This window comes from Chamaea fasciata, unplaced genomic scaffold (genome assembly GCF_029207755.1).
Source record: "Chamaea fasciata isolate MVZ Bird 193981 ecotype frontalis unplaced genomic scaffold, bChaFas1.0.hap1 SCAF_24, whole genome shotgun sequence".
NCBI lineage: Eukaryota > Metazoa > Chordata > Aves > Passeriformes > Sylviidae > Chamaea > Chamaea fasciata.
Window position 1 is genome coordinate 2,140,003 of NW_027094109.1, and position 14,735 is coordinate 2,154,737.

Below are 14,735 nucleotides of genomic sequence, written 5' to 3' on the forward strand. Positions count from 1 at the left end.
AGGGTCTCCTCCCACTCCATCCCACTCAACACCCCAATCCTATCCTGTCCCACCCCCACATCCCACCTCATTCCATCCCATCCCATCCCAGCACCCATCGCACCCCTTATCCCACCCCATCCCATCCCACCCCAACCCTTATTCCATCTTGTTGCAAGCCCAGCATCCCATTCCATCCCGCACCATCCTATCCCACTCCTCAATCCCATCCATCTCATCCCACCCTCTGCACCACCCCGTCTCAAACCCACATCCCACCCCATCCCTCCATCCCCTCCCGTGCTCCCGGCGGTGCCGCCCCCACCCCGCTCCGCCCCGGGGAGGCGGCGGCAGCCCCGGGCGGAGCGCGGTTCTCTCCCGGCTCCGCTCGGCTCCTCCGCCGGCCCCGCTCGGCCCCGCTCGGCTCCGGCCCCCGCCCCGGAGTGGCTGCGGCGGGGCCAAGCCGCGCCCCGCTCCCGCACTATAAAAGCGCGGTGCGCCCCGCAAAGCAGGTACCGGCGGGGCCGCTCCGCTCCTCCAGCCTCGGCGGGTCCAGGAGGAGGAGGAGGAGGAGGGAGGAAGGGGGGGGCCGGGTCCTGCTTTCTCCCCCCCGCGCCTCCCCCGAACCCCGATGCCGCCGGCCTGAGGCCGCCGAGACGATGCTGCCGCTGCTGCCGCTGCTGCTGCTGGGCGCCCCGGGGCTGAGGCTGACCTCGGGGGGACCCCCGGACCCCGACTCCGCGCTGGTCACTCCCCTGCGCCTGGACCCCGACATCAACGGGCCGGCTTATTTCAGGAGGGGCCCTGCCGAGCCCCCCCGGGGCGGGCAGGCGGTGGTGATCCAGCTCTCGGCTTTCGGGGAGGATTTCTACCTCCACCTCTCCCCCGACGCCCGCTTCATCGCGCCCGCCTTCGCCGCCCAGTACCTGGGGGCGGCCGCCCGGCCGCTCCCCGCTCTCCGCCACTGCTTCTACTCGGGGGATGTCAACGCCGACCGCGAGTCCTTCGCCGCCCTCAGCCTTTGCGGGGGGCTCCGCGGGGCTTTCGGCTACCGGGGAGCCGAGTACCTGATCAGCCCGCTGGCCGGCGGGGCGGCCGGGGGACTCCACCGCCTGCAGCGCCGCAGCCCCGGCCGCCCCGTCGGGGCCGGAGCATCGCGCTGCGCCGTGGGCTCCGGGCTCACCCCCGGCGTGCTGCAGGCGCTCGACAAGTACCGGGGGCGTGCGGGGGGCAAAGGCGGCCGGGCCAAGCGCTTCGCCTCGGTCCCGCGTTACGTGGAGACCTTGGTGGTGGCCGACGAGTCGATGGTGAAGTTCCACGGGGATGACCTCCAGCACTACCTGCTCACCCTGATGGCCACGGCCGCCCGCCTCTACAAGCACCCCAGCATCCGTAACCCCATCCAGATCTCCGTGGTCAAGTTCCTCCTCATCGGGCAGGATGACAAGGGGCCCAAAGTCACCAGCAACGCCGCCCTCACCCTCCGCAACTTCTGCGCCTGGCAGAAGAAGTGGAACAAGGTCAGCGACAAGCACCCCGAGTACTGGGACACCGCCATCCTCTTCACCAAGCAGGTGGGTGCAGGGGGGTGACCCGGAGGAGCTGTCCCCGCCTGTCACAGCCCTGCGCCGGGCTAAGGCGTTCTGCCACCTGTGTGCGTGACGGGGGAGGTCGTGCCTGTGGCCGATCCCTCTTTCCCGGAGAATCTCCACTCTCAGATGCTGGGGTGGGGGGTGCAAGGCATGGAGCAAGCCGACTCGGGTCGGCCCTCGCTGTCCCCTGGGCAGGTTTTGGCTAGCAGCCTGGAAAAATCCCTGCCGTGGGGTGAAAGAGGTGTCCAAAGGCAGGTTTGCCCCGCGGGCAGGAACCTGCTGCTCTGTGTCCTGCCTCCGTGCCGGAGCTTGGCAGCGAGTGCCCTGCGGCTCTGAAATGAGAGGTCTGAGCCCAGAAGAGGAGGAGCATGGTCCCGCTTCCCCCTCCCCAGCTGGGAAGAGCTCGCAGTGCCACCTGCCAAGAAAAAACCTCTCCCTGCTCGCTCTGACTCATGCGTGAGGTCCCCCTGAGAACCTGGACCTCTCCTCAGCACTGGCTGCGCCGCATGGACCCGGTTCAGGGCTGGAAGTGAAGCACCAGAGGTTCAGCCAGCGCTGCAGCCCTCGGGTGGGGGAGAGGGGAGAGCCACTGCCACCCCTGCCGCGGGCTGGCCACATCCCTGTGGGGGGAGAGGCTTGGAGCTGCCTTTGGCGTGGCTCCGTGGTGATGTGGGGTGTGGGGTGAGCTCTGCATCCTCCCACCCCCACAAACTGGGTGACACTGAAGCTCCCACAGTTTCTCCCCGGTGTTCCTCCTTCCCTGTAGTCCTGTCTCAGTGTGGATGTCAGTCCAGTGCCTGCATCCGAAAATCACTGATGGGATGGGAGGAGGATGAGCCCAGCTTGGAGGGGACAGTCACGTCTTTTCCTGGCTGCAGCTGCCTTTGGCAGAAAAGGCTCCTTGCATTTTCTCCTTCCACTATCCCTGCCCAGATGTTTTTGGATTAGGGACAGGTGAGGAACTCCCCTCAGCGGCAGGGAGACCATTCCCAAACTATTTTCCCAGGTCAAGCTCATGTGGGTGGGAAGGATGTAGCATCCAGCTCCGTTCAGCTGTCCCCAGCCTGGGCTGAGAAAGGGCCGACAATGGCCTGGAGCAGGAATGGTGCTGTGCAGGACGTGTGAGATCTTGTCCTGTGTGTCTTCTTGTCCCCCCCACCTCGGGCCAGCTGCAAATCCTATGGGAGCACAGACAGGATGGAAGTTCAGGCTGCTGGAGCGGCTGAAAGAGGAGGACACTGCTGACACCTCTGCAGGGACGAGCCAGCTCCACCTCTGGTGGAAACCCAGTGAGGTCACTGGAGCTGCACGTGGGACAGAGTCGGTCCCAGCCATTCAGAAGATGTGGATCACGTCTGGGCTGCATTTTTTACACATTGCTAAACCATCCATTCCTGAAATCCCAAAGCAAGCTCCATGCAAAGGCACACGGTCAGGGAGACATCTGCCTTCCTTGAGCGCATCCATCTGTGGTCCCCTGACATCCCAAAGCTTATCTTCCTGCCAAAAAGCTGTTACATAAGCCCCCAACTTAAATTTCACCTCCAGGCTGGTTGATAGGCAGTTTTCAGTTGTGCTGATGAGTTGCTGACGAATGGGGCTCTCTTTTTTTACTGCTTGGATTTGCTCCCTTGCAACATCGGCGATGCTGAGTGATGGATTTGCCTTTGGGAAGCTCAGTCGTGATCAGCTGGTGGGTGCAGATTCCCTTTCCCTTCCCACCTGAAGGAGCCTCCAGCAGAGTGTTCCTGCAGAGCATCCAGCCTCCAGCTGCCCTCCTGCCTCCTGGAAATATCCCTGCACACCACAGCAAAGGACTCGTCCATTCTTCCCACCCCTCCTGGACCTTGGTGTCACACCGGCAGACGTTTGCTTTGCTGAAAAACCAAAGGGATGTTGATGAAGGAACATCTGGCTGCAGCCTAGCACATGGCTGATGCTGTGGGGGGATTTGGAAACTGCAACTCAAGCCTCAGCTTTTTGGAGTCCTTTGGATGCCCACAGGAAGCCTCTGTGGCAGGGACAGTGCTTATGACTCTGAGCAGGTGAATTAATGCACGAGCCACAAGGATCCCCCTTGACTGACCTGTGGAACATCTTGAGAAAATCACAAGGGATGAGGAAGAGCCTTGGAAGGTCCTATGTAGGATGGTCAGGCTGGCAGGAGAGTGCTGATGCACTGAGCAGGTTGCCTGCAGCCCCTTGGGGGACCAAGCACCTCCCTGTGTCTGTGCCAGCACGGGGGGATACCTGAGCGAAGGCAGAGCCGGGTCCTTAGGGTGCTTTCCCACCCTGAACCTCTTCCTTTTCTCTCTACTTCCCTCCTGAGCAGCCTCAACACCTGGCACGGCTGCAGGAGGTGTTCAGGTGGGGGATCAGGACCTCTCAGTAAAGCCTGGAGATGCTGCCAGGCTGTCCTGAGGAGGTGCAGTGAGGAGTGAGGGAAATCCCCCTGCAGAGGCGCTGGCTGTGTGTCCCAGCGAGGTTCAGACGAGAAGTGGGTCAGTGTGTCAGTGCAGGTGTTGGGCCGGGAGCCAAAGCTCGCTGTGCTGGCGAGGAAAGAGCTCTTCAAAGAGCAGTGAGGGAGCTGTGAGTGTGAGGCTGTGACATTCCTCCCCGTGCCCCATGCTCACGCCCAGTGCTGATCAGAGCACGGGCAGGGGCTCCTGGGCAAGCTGCACCCCTGGGTTGGCGCAGCGTGGCGATGGCACTGGGTCTTGGTGGTGTTTTGGGGCTGGCGCTCTGCACCTGGGCTTGCCAGCACCGTTAATCAGCCTGTGCCCATCAGTGGTGGCACTGCCAATGCCACCTCTTCTCCCTGCTGACCCTGGTGTGCGATGGGATCCGGGATGCAGCAGGGTCCCGGCTGCTCAGGAAAACCGCAGAGCAAAGTGCTGAACCCAGTTGTACGATGGGGTTTTCCACCACCGGTGCAGACCCAGACGTTTCTTCACGTCACCTCTCTGGAGATCCTGGCCTTGCCTCCGCACTCCGCAGCCCCAGGTCTCCTGTTAAAGCCATCTCAGCCCTGGCTGGGGCTCTCTGAAGTCATCAGGACTGTTATTTACCCACGGCTGAACCTGCCTGCGCGGGAATGCCTTCAGCTTGGAAACCTTGCTGGAAATATTGGCAGAGCAGCTCCTGCAGGATTTTCAGCAACCCAGGCGCTTTGGCTGGGCGAGTGCTGAGCATGAATCACACTTATTTATAGCATGGGAGCGCCCAGTGAGTCCCTCACTTTTCTTTTCATGTGGAAAACAGCTCCGTGCCCACTGCATGGCCTCCCTGGGGCAGCACCAGGGGAGGGGAGGATGCTCCAGCCCTCCCAAAGCAAAACTACACCCCAGCAGGGGAAGGGAGCACCTGGGACAAGGTTACTGCCAGGCTGCAGCATCCGTGTGTTTTAAATGGACTTTTTTTTAGCAAAATCTTAGGAAAGGCAGATCTGCCTACGATGAGACCCTTCCCAGCCTCCCTCCTGGCAACATCTATGTGGGATCTGGCTGTCCTCAGTTTGGGGGTGAAGCCTGGGCTGGTTCCTGCTTTCATCAGCTGGGCTTGGTTGCTCGTTGAAGGATAGCTGCAGTGTCTTAGAGAGGCAGGAGCACTTTCTTTAGCCTTGGAAACCCTTGGAGCTGGTCCAGGGTGTTCTTGTTCCTTGGAAGGAGCTGAGCAATGGGGCTGAGGTGGCTGAGACCAAGAGACCTGAGACCAAGGCCAGATGTGTTCCCTCCCATCCACCCACCTGGGTCTGGTCCTTGAGCTCACACTTAACACAAAGGGAACCAGGCTGGCTCCCCCGTGACAAAACCAGCTCAACCCTGGCCAGAGGAGCTGTTTGGGTAGGAAAAGCTGTTGCTGAAGGCAGGGCAGGATGCTGCACACATCCCTGGTGCCAGGGATTAGTGCAAACACACCGTTGTAGCCTGGCTGAGTCAGGATTGAGATTTCCTGCCTCTGTATCCTGGTGTGGTTCCCACCCCTTTGGGCTTCCTTCCCATCGGGAGCTCCCCGTGGGGGGGCCAGGGATGAGGTGGGAAAGGGGAACCGTGGCCCCTGTGCTGTCCCCAGGACTAACCCCTTCCCTCTGTGACTGGCAGGACCTGTGTGGTGCCACCACCTGTGACACGCTGGGGATGGCAGACGTGGGCACCATGTGTGACCCCAAGCGCAGCTGCTCCGTCATCGAGGACGACGGGCTGCCCTCGGCCTTCACCACCGCCCACGAGCTGGGTAAGGCTCCCAGCTCTCCTCTTCCTCTCTGGGGGAGTTGCAGGAGCTGGCAAGGCTCAGAGCAGCCCTGGTTCCAGCCTCTGGGAGATGAGACAAGCGGCGGTGTCCGGTGATAAACTCTGCCCTGGGTACAAGGCTCCCCCTGAGCCTGGAGGGAAGGGGCCGCTGAGGAGGCAAAAGGCTTTGCTCTGGGTTTCCAGGATCCAGGAGTCCTGAAATAACAGGCACACTTACCTCTGGGAGGGAGGAGACAGCGGGGCAAGTGCTGAAGTCGCCTGTCACCTTCTCTTCACAATTTCCCTTGCCCTTCCTTTTCTGTGTGCTTTCCATGTGCATGAGGCACTGGGAGAGAGCTGGAGTGTTTGCTGACTCTTCTGGGCTGTCCACACCTGTCATCCTTGCAAAGGTCTGCTGTGGGTTTCTTATCTTCTTTTCTTCTGTTAGAGCTGGGATTAATACTCTGCAGACGCCATGCAGACTCCTTCACCCAATAACAAAACATCACCCAAACCCATGAAGAAGAAGGTGAAAGAAGGAATAGCCTATGTCCTAAAACCTCCTTCTTGCTTTACATATATAATTATATACTAAACCCTGAAATTCGAAGTTTTGCACCCTGTGATATCACACCCTTCTATTCAAACTCCACACCCACAATCCCAGTGCTGTCACTCAATTTTGGAATCCTGTTCCACGGCCTCAGGCCAAATGCAGTGTTTTCTTGGGGGTCAGTGCTGTCAGCACAGGAAGCCCAAAACCCCACTCCACGTCTCAGTCTCCCCTGAAAGAAGCCTGGGGAGTTTCATGCTCATCATTCTCTGCTGGGTTATTCATGCTGCCTGCCTTATCCCACCCGCAGGCCACGTGTTCAACATGCCCCACGACAACGTGAAGGCCTGTGAGGAGGTCTTTGGCCGGCTGAAGACCAACCACATGATGTCCCCCACCCTCATCCAGATCGACCGTGCCAACCCCTGGTCAGCCTGCAGCGCTGCCATCATCACCGACTTCCTGGACAGTGGCCATGGTGAGCCCCCCTGTGCCCCTCAGCCCCCACCTGTGTCCTTGTCCCCTAGGAACAGGGTCTGTCCCTGCAGGTGTTTCCTGGGAAAAGATGCTTGGCTGTAGAGCTGTTCCTCTCCTGGCTCTGGAAACAGATTTAGAAGGAAATAGGTGGTTGGCAGCATTTCTGTAGTGTCCAGACCTCCTGGGTGTCTCCAGCAGTGTCATCTGCACTCAGGCTGCTGACACAGCCCCAAGGCATCCCCAGGAGATGGAATCATCTGTGTCTGGAACACAGCCAAGATCCAGGGCATCCCTGGGGGAGTTTTGGCCCAACCTCTCCTTCACCTCCCTCCGGCAGTGCTTTGCCTCCCCGCTGTGGTCCATAAAACCCCCAGCAGCTGGCAGACCCCTCTCCCCACTCCTGCAGGGGACTGTCTGCTGGACCAGCCCGCCAAACCCATCCCTCTGCCCGAAGACCTGCCGGGGACGAGCTACAGCCTGAACCAGCAGTGCGAGCTGGCCTTCGGGGTGGGCTCCAAGCCGTGCCCCTACATGCAGTACTGCGCCAAGCTGTGGTGCACGGGGAAGGCGCGCGGGCAGATCGTCTGCCAGACACGGCACTTCCCCTGGGCCGACGGCACCGCCTGCGGCGACGGGCGCTTCTGCCTCAAGGGTGCCTGCGTGGAGAGGCACAACGTCAGCAAGTACAGGGTGAGTGCTGTGCTGGGAGCCCCCAAAAATACCTTGTAGGGTCACTCAGTGAGTACAGGGTGAGTACCTGTGCCCCAAAATCACCCCACAGGGTCACTCAGTGAGTACCTGTGCTGGGAGCCCCCAAAAATACCCCACAGGGTCACTCGGTGAGTACAGGGTGAGTACCTCTGTTGGCAGCCCTAAAAACACCCTGCAGGGTCACTGAGTACATGGTGAGTACCTGTGCTGGGAGCCCCAAAAACACCCCGCAGGGTCACTCTGAGCAGGTGCTGGCCGAGATATCCCCAGTCTCCTGATGGTGTAGGGCCCAGCATGGGGACAGTGATGTGGGAGGAGCAGGAGGTCCCTTGGGTATCCTGTGTTTCTCAAGGAGTGAGGCTGCTGCTCTGCTCCAGCCAGCCCTGGGCAGGTTTCACAGAATTTGCTGTGTTGGAAGGGACCCGCAAGGATCACTGAGCCCACCTCCTGGCCCTGCTCAGGACCATTCCCGAGAGTCACACCACATGCCTGAGAGTATTGTCCAAAGGCTTCTTGAGCTCTGCCAGCCTTGGGGCTGTGAGCACTTCCCTGGGAGCCTTCCCCCTCTGGGGGAAGAACCTTTTCCTGACACCCAACCTAACCCTCCCCTTGGGTCACCACAGAGATGAGATCAGCACCTACTCCTCGGATTCTCCTCACAGGGAAGGTTTGTGGGCGGTTGGAGGGGATGAAGGGGTGGCTGCAGGTGTGGAGATGGTGGGTTTGCAGCCCCTGATGCCATCCCTCCCTGCAGGTGGACGGCGGCTGGGCCCGGTGGGCGCCGTACGGGCCGTGCTCACGGACGTGTGGTGGCGGGGTGCAGCTGGCCCGGCGGGAGTGCACCGACCCCACACCCGCCAACGGCGGCTCCTACTGCGAGGGCGTCCGCGTCAAGTACCGCTCCTGCAACCTGGAGCCCTGTGCTGCTGCAGGTAAGGGCTGCACCTCGGCTCGGGCTGCGGCAACCCCTATGGGTTTGACCCACACTCTGAGGGCCAGCCTGGCAGAGACGTGGCTATAATTAATTTGAACGAGACTGCACCTCGAAGGTGTTTTGTAAATCAAAAGGTTTAATAAAGAAAAAGATAACAAAATAACAAATGTTACAGAAAACAAATAATAAGCCGCCCTCGGGAGCCTGAGAAACCTCAGACACCCTGCTACAACATCTCGAAAAGCCTGGAGGTTCTTTGTTCTCTCTCTTTAGTACTTAATAGCCTAGGTGGGCTTTTTGGCCCTTGGCCCAATGAGAGTAACAAGTCTTTGAGTTACATTCCCGGAGCCCAATCCACAATTCTGGGCTGGCTCCGAGCCAATTACAATGAGAAACCCACGGAATCTTCTAGCTAAACTTCCTAACATGTCTAAATGTAAACGGAACCTCTTTCCCTATTTGGAAGCACCTGCTGGGGGTGTGGGGTGCATTACTACAAACCCCCAGGAAACTAAAGCTGGAGGTCCTGTCCCTGTTATTTTCACCCTGTTAACACCACATCCCTGTTGTTTTCAGTGCCGGGGAAGAGCTTCCGTGAGGAGCAGTGTGAGGCTTTCAATGGCTACAGTCACAGCACGAACCGCCTCACTGCCTCCGTCTCCTGGGTTCCCAAATACTCCGGTGTCTCACCCCGGGACAAGTGCAAGCTCATCTGCCGGGCTAACGGCACTGGCTACTTCTACGTGCTGGCACCCAAGGTTGGTGAGAGAACCCCAGGGTCAGTGCCTGGATGTGGGATGGCTCCAGTGCTCCTGGGAATGAACGGATTTTCCTTGTCTGGTGGGTGGATGGTGTTAGATGAGGAGGGGAGTCCACCAGTCTGGTGTGAATCAGCTTGGGGCTGGAGTTGGTCCATGCAGGGTTTTCCTCTGGAAGACGTCATTTTTACCTCTTGTAAAGGTGCCTCTGGCACATTCCTGTGGTCCTGGGATAGAGGAGGATGGTTTGGGAACAGGGGAGGCAACAGGGTGGACATCCAGATGTGGAACTGAGTGGGATGGTGTTAGCAGCGTCTCCTGTGCAGCTTGTTCCCTGCAATGGAAAGGGCAGGAAATGCTATAGATGGGAGCAGAAAAGGGATGTAGTCCCACCCATCTCTTCTCAGAGACCCCCAAATCCTGCCTGCAAAGCTGAACATGAGCAAAGGGCGACATGGTGCCTGCTGGCATCTCCTCAGCACCTGTGGAATGGATTGGGGTGGGATGGGCACGGCTGGGAGGGCTCGGGAGGTGTGAGGGGGAAATGCAGCAGCTTGTTTTGCTCACCTGGTTTAGGTTGTGGATGGCACCCCTTGCTCGCCGGACTCCACTTCGGTCTGTGTCCAGGGCAAATGCATCAAGGCGGGCTGTGATGGGAAGCTGGGCTCCAAGAAGAAGTTTGACAAATGCAGCGTCTGCGGAGGAGACAACAAGAGCTGCAAGAAGGTCTCAGGCTTGTTCACCAAACCCATGTGAGTGTTTGGTGACCACCAATGCTTCCCCTACTCCCAGCTCTGCGTGTTGGTGTGGGGGACGTGGCAAGGTTGTGGAGATGGTGACGGGATAGATCAATCCTGAGCAAAATCTGCTGGTGCTTGTGTACATCAGTGCACAGACACCTGGGCTGACTCTGAAGGAGAAGCAGGACACGCTTAATGTTCTGTTGACTTCTGTTGGTGGAGTGCTTACAGGTGAATTAATGCATGGGTCACAAGGATCCCCCTAACCGACCTGTGGAACATCTTGAGAAGTTCACAACGGGATGAGGAAAAGCCTTGGAAGGTCTCATGCAGGAAGATCAGGCTGGCAGGAGAGTGCTGATGCACTGAGCAGGTTGCCTGCAGCCCCTTGGGGGACCAAGCACCTCCCTGTACCTGTGCCAGCAGGGGGGATACCTGAGCAAAGGCAGAGCTGGCTCCTTAGGGTGCTTTCCCACCCTGAACCTCTTCCATTTCTTCCTTGAGCTAAAGGGGCTGAAGCATCTTTCTGTAACTGGGTGACATCAGGCTCGACAAAACTCGGCGCAGGGAGGAGATTCAAAATGCTCTTCACGGGAGGAAGACAAACGTGGGGGCGGGAGGATCTCAGGGCTGCAGCTGTAGAGTGCAGGAGATCGGGGCCTCGGTGCTACCACCAATATGATTGAGCAGAAGCCTTTTATTGTTTACATTAAGCTACATTTATAGATTCTAAGCTGCTTGTTCACTCATTATTTGATTGGTTCCTGCATCTTGTCCACGCATCCAGCATGCACCCTTCAGGACACCTAATTGGTCAAAGTCCATCATCATTTTGTGCCTCCTTTATCTAGGTTTTGCATCCTGGGAAGTCAGTTTCTCAGGGTCTTCTTCTTACTTTTAGAATAGTTTGTGTCTCCGTAACCTTGATACATTCCAAAAGAGCTGATGATGATAATAACCAATACCTACAGGTGGTAGTGTGGCTGGAGCACTTTGTATTCCAGATTATTCAGATACATTGCTGTCGCAATTGGACATGAAATAAAGATGCTTGACTCCAGTCAGGAGGCAGTAGAAAGCAGAAGGCTTTGTTAACAATTCAGTCAGCCCTTTTATAACATGCTGTGCTGAAAGTCACGTTATTGGTCCATAGGACTGACACCTCTCCCATTGGCTCAGTAACAGAAATAGCCAACAACACCTGTTGTTATGGGAAAGGAATATTGTTTACACAAGGCTGTTTTGGGAAAAAGAAAACTGATGAAAAGTTTCCCTTGGGAGGAGCTAGCAATGTTCAGGCTCAGAAAATACCGCGTCTACACATTGCTACAAGCAGAGGGCTGAAGTAATGCACCATGTCCCTGTGCCTGATGTCCTGCCCTGCCCGCTCTTCTCTTCCAGGCACGGCTACAACTTCGTGGTGGTCATCCCTGCGGGCGCCTCCAACATCGACATCCGTCAGCGCGGCTACAAGGGGCTCGTCAGCGACGACAACTACCTGGCGCTGAAGAACGCGCAGGGCAGGTACCTGCTGAACGGCCACTTCATCGTCTCGGCCGTCGAGAGGGACCTGATGGTGAAGGGCAGTGTCCTGCGCTACAGCGGCACCGGCACCGCCGTCGAGAGCCTGCAGGCCTTCAAGCCCATCCAGGAGCCCCTGACTCTGGAGGTGCTCTCCGTGGGGAAGATGACCCCTCCCCGGGTGCGCTACTCCTTCTACCTCCCCAAGGAGAGCAAGGAGGACAAGTCCTCCTACAAGAAGGAGGGCAAGACCCCGCCGGACCTCAACAACAGCGTCCTCAGCGTGTCCAACCGCCTGGACGGCGGGAGGCCGAGCTACAAACGCCCCTCGTACAAGTGGGCGGTGGGCGGCTGGGAGGAGTGCTCTGTCACCTGCGGGGACGGCTTGCAGAAACGCTCGGTGGCGTGCCGCGACTCCTACGGCCAGCCGGCCGCCGAGTGCGACGCGGCGCAGCGCCCCGCCGACGTCCGGCTGTGCGGGGAGCCCTGCCCGGCCTGGGAGGCTGGACCCTGGTCCCCCTGCTCCAAAAGCTGCGGCCGGGGTTTCAAGAGACGGGCGTTGAAGTGCTTGGTGCCCACCGGGCGCCTGCTGCCCCGGGAGAGTTGCAATTTTCGGAGGAAGCCGCAGGAGCTGGATTTCTGCACCTTGAGGCCGTGCTGAGCGGGTCGAGGGGGGCCTGCGAGGAAGGGCATGGTGTTCCTGTGGCTGAGTGCAGCCCAGCAGCGGCCGGAGGTTGGGAGTGGGGGAGATGTCCATAGCACATAGCAAAAGGGGGAGAAATAAGCAAAAAATTGGAAAAAAAAAAAAAAAAAGGGACCTGGGTGTGGGGACAACCCCGTGCACCTGGGAGAGAGGGTTTTTACCAACCAGGTCGCTTGGAGACAGAGCGGGAATGAACATCTACCTCGAAGCCACTGAACGACACGGAAACCACCGGTGGGGGCTGGGAGCTGGGGGGACAGATGGAAACGAGGAGGATCATCCCTGCCCGTGATGGATCTGTGGTACAGGCAGGGAGATGCCCCTAAATTGCACAGATGAAGCCTCCCCCCACCTTCCCGGGACTAACCCTACCTCCCTTCTCCCTGGACTCCCCCAACACTCGTGCTAAACGGGACCAAAAGGATTTACCAATGCAACGACCACCGGTGCGATGAAGCGCTGGGACTGATGCCTCCAGGGCTTGCTGCTGGGGCCTTTGTTGTCCCTGCAGCGTCCCCGGGCCAGGCTGGAAGGTGGTGGCTTTATTTTCATTCTCTCCTCGTGTTAATGACCTGACCAGTGTAAATTTTATGGTGCTTAACTCTGTATTTTTTTAACCTCCTTCCTCCCCTCCTGGTGGATGCAAACCTTGCATAGCAGGGCTGGTGTTATTCCCAGGGGTTCTCACTGGCCTGAGGTTTCCTATGGTGCTTTGGGATGGGGCTGTGTGAACATCTGGATGCTCCTTTACACCCTGGTCCACCTGAAGCTTTTCAGGGCTAAAAGGGATCACAATGGACCTGAGGTTTGAGCTGTCATTCCAAAAAAAGCAACAAGCAGCTGTGCTGTAGTTCCACAGGGTCAGACGCAGCCCCCCCAGTAACTGAGACTTCGCTTCGCTCTGGAAATGGTGCTTAGTGCTCAATGGGACCAGTATGTCAGGCCCAGACATCCCAGAGCCTCCAGCCTTTAACCAGGTTGGGGCATTTTTCCCCTGTGTAAAGCCTCCCTGAGATATCCTGAGCTCTGTCAGAGCTGGGGGTCACTTCCCTGGCGTCCCTTTTGAGCTGAGGGAGATTAATTTGGGTCTTCGGCTTTCCTGAGGAAAAAGGGGCTCAGCGGGGTTCAGGCATGCAGGGAAAGAGGGACTGTCAAACCTCTCGCTGCTGCAAAGCATCGACAGCCATTTTCCCCTCCAGTTATTCTGGGGTTGTTCTGTACCTCTGGGGTTATTCTACACCTCTGATGGTTTTGTAGCATCGTGCCTGTTGTGGTCAGAGGCTGGTTTACCTCCCTCAAACCCCATTTACCATTTCGGTCTCTTGCTTAGATCAAATCATCAGGCACCACTGAATTTCTTGCTGTGTCACTGATGAAGGTGCCCCTCAATCAACGAGCTGTGACTGTGAGCAAGCCAAAGCTTCTGGGTCAAGCTGTGCAGTTACCGGGATCAGCAGGAAGGTGTTTTAGGGATGAGACACAGATTTTGGGTAGGCAGAAGGTGCCATCTCAGCAAGTAGAGGCTTGGAGCCTGCCATGCTTGTTCAGTCCCTTGGAGGTTCAACATAAACTCCGTTGCCCCTTGGGTGGCTCCAGAAGGTCTCCAGCTGTGGGCAAGGGGAGAATGACAAGAAACGGGACAGGTGGCACGAGAGTTCCCTCCTTAGGTCTTTCCAGCAGCTCTCAAACTCCTTGTGACAACGTCTGTGGGCTCATCCTCCCCAGGGATCCTCCTTAGATAATCGATCTAATGCCTCTTTCAACACAACCATGTTTTAGGTCTCCACAGAGCCAGGAGCAGATGTTGTGGTTGCTCTGCACAGCAGGGAACGGGAGTTAATGTTCTTAGGAAATCCCTTCCAGGTCTCCATTCCCATGAACGTACCCCCCATTTTCCGAGGGTTTTCCTGCGTATCTGAGCCCGCTGTGCTTTCCTCTGGGGACAGAGCTCTGACGAGCTGCCCTTTCGTGTCTTGCCATCCCACAGCTGGTTCCTAAGCCACCGAGAAATTGTCAGCCTCATTCCTGAGGAGGGGAGGGGTTCCTCGTGTGTGGTTCTTTTGCTGAGGGTGCAGCAGAAGGACGGAGCTGCCGATGGTACTGGCTGCTTTGTGTATACCATGTATACTGAACATCGATCTCTGCTGTTTGTGCGTCAGTAGCAAACCTGAAATAAATCTGTATTTAAAGTTACACCTGATTCCTGGCGGGACACTGCCCTGCAAGGGTTGTTTTGTTGGTGGCTGCAGGGCATTCCTTGTCTTACTGTGATCCTTTAGAGTATCAGCTCATTAACTAAAGAACAAAATTGATGCCTTTTTGGGCTACCTAAAAACAGAGGCCAGACAGAATTAAGGGACTAAAAAGCAGTTCTATTTACTGAAGGGTCTCCAGGTACATTCAGGGCAGACAAAGCCCCCCAGGGGCTGCACCCAAAATGGACAATGGGCACGGCTTTGCACACTTTGGTCAGTTTGGTCCATTTGCACATTGGGGGTTCATCTTCCAATCCCAGCTCCAGCTAATGAAGTCATTGAC

The 14,735-nt window shown here is 57.7% G+C and overlaps 1 protein-coding gene across 1 annotated transcript; it reads left to right on the forward strand.

Moving 5' to 3' along the window:
• Positions 1–638: 638 nt before the first annotated feature.
• ADAMTS15 (ADAM metallopeptidase with thrombospondin type 1 motif 15) lies at positions 639–14,419 on the forward strand. The gene is made up of 8 exons (XM_066203430.1): positions 639–1,553; positions 5,672–5,804; positions 6,664–6,831; positions 7,237–7,520; positions 8,296–8,473; positions 9,052–9,233; positions 9,810–9,985; positions 11,375–14,419. The coding sequence occupies exons 1-8, from the start codon at positions 639–641 to the stop codon at positions 12,153–12,155; spliced, it is 2,817 nt and encodes a 938-aa protein (XP_066059527.1). The 3' UTR covers positions 12,156–14,419.
• The last annotated feature ends 316 nt before the right edge of the window (positions 14,420–14,735 follow it).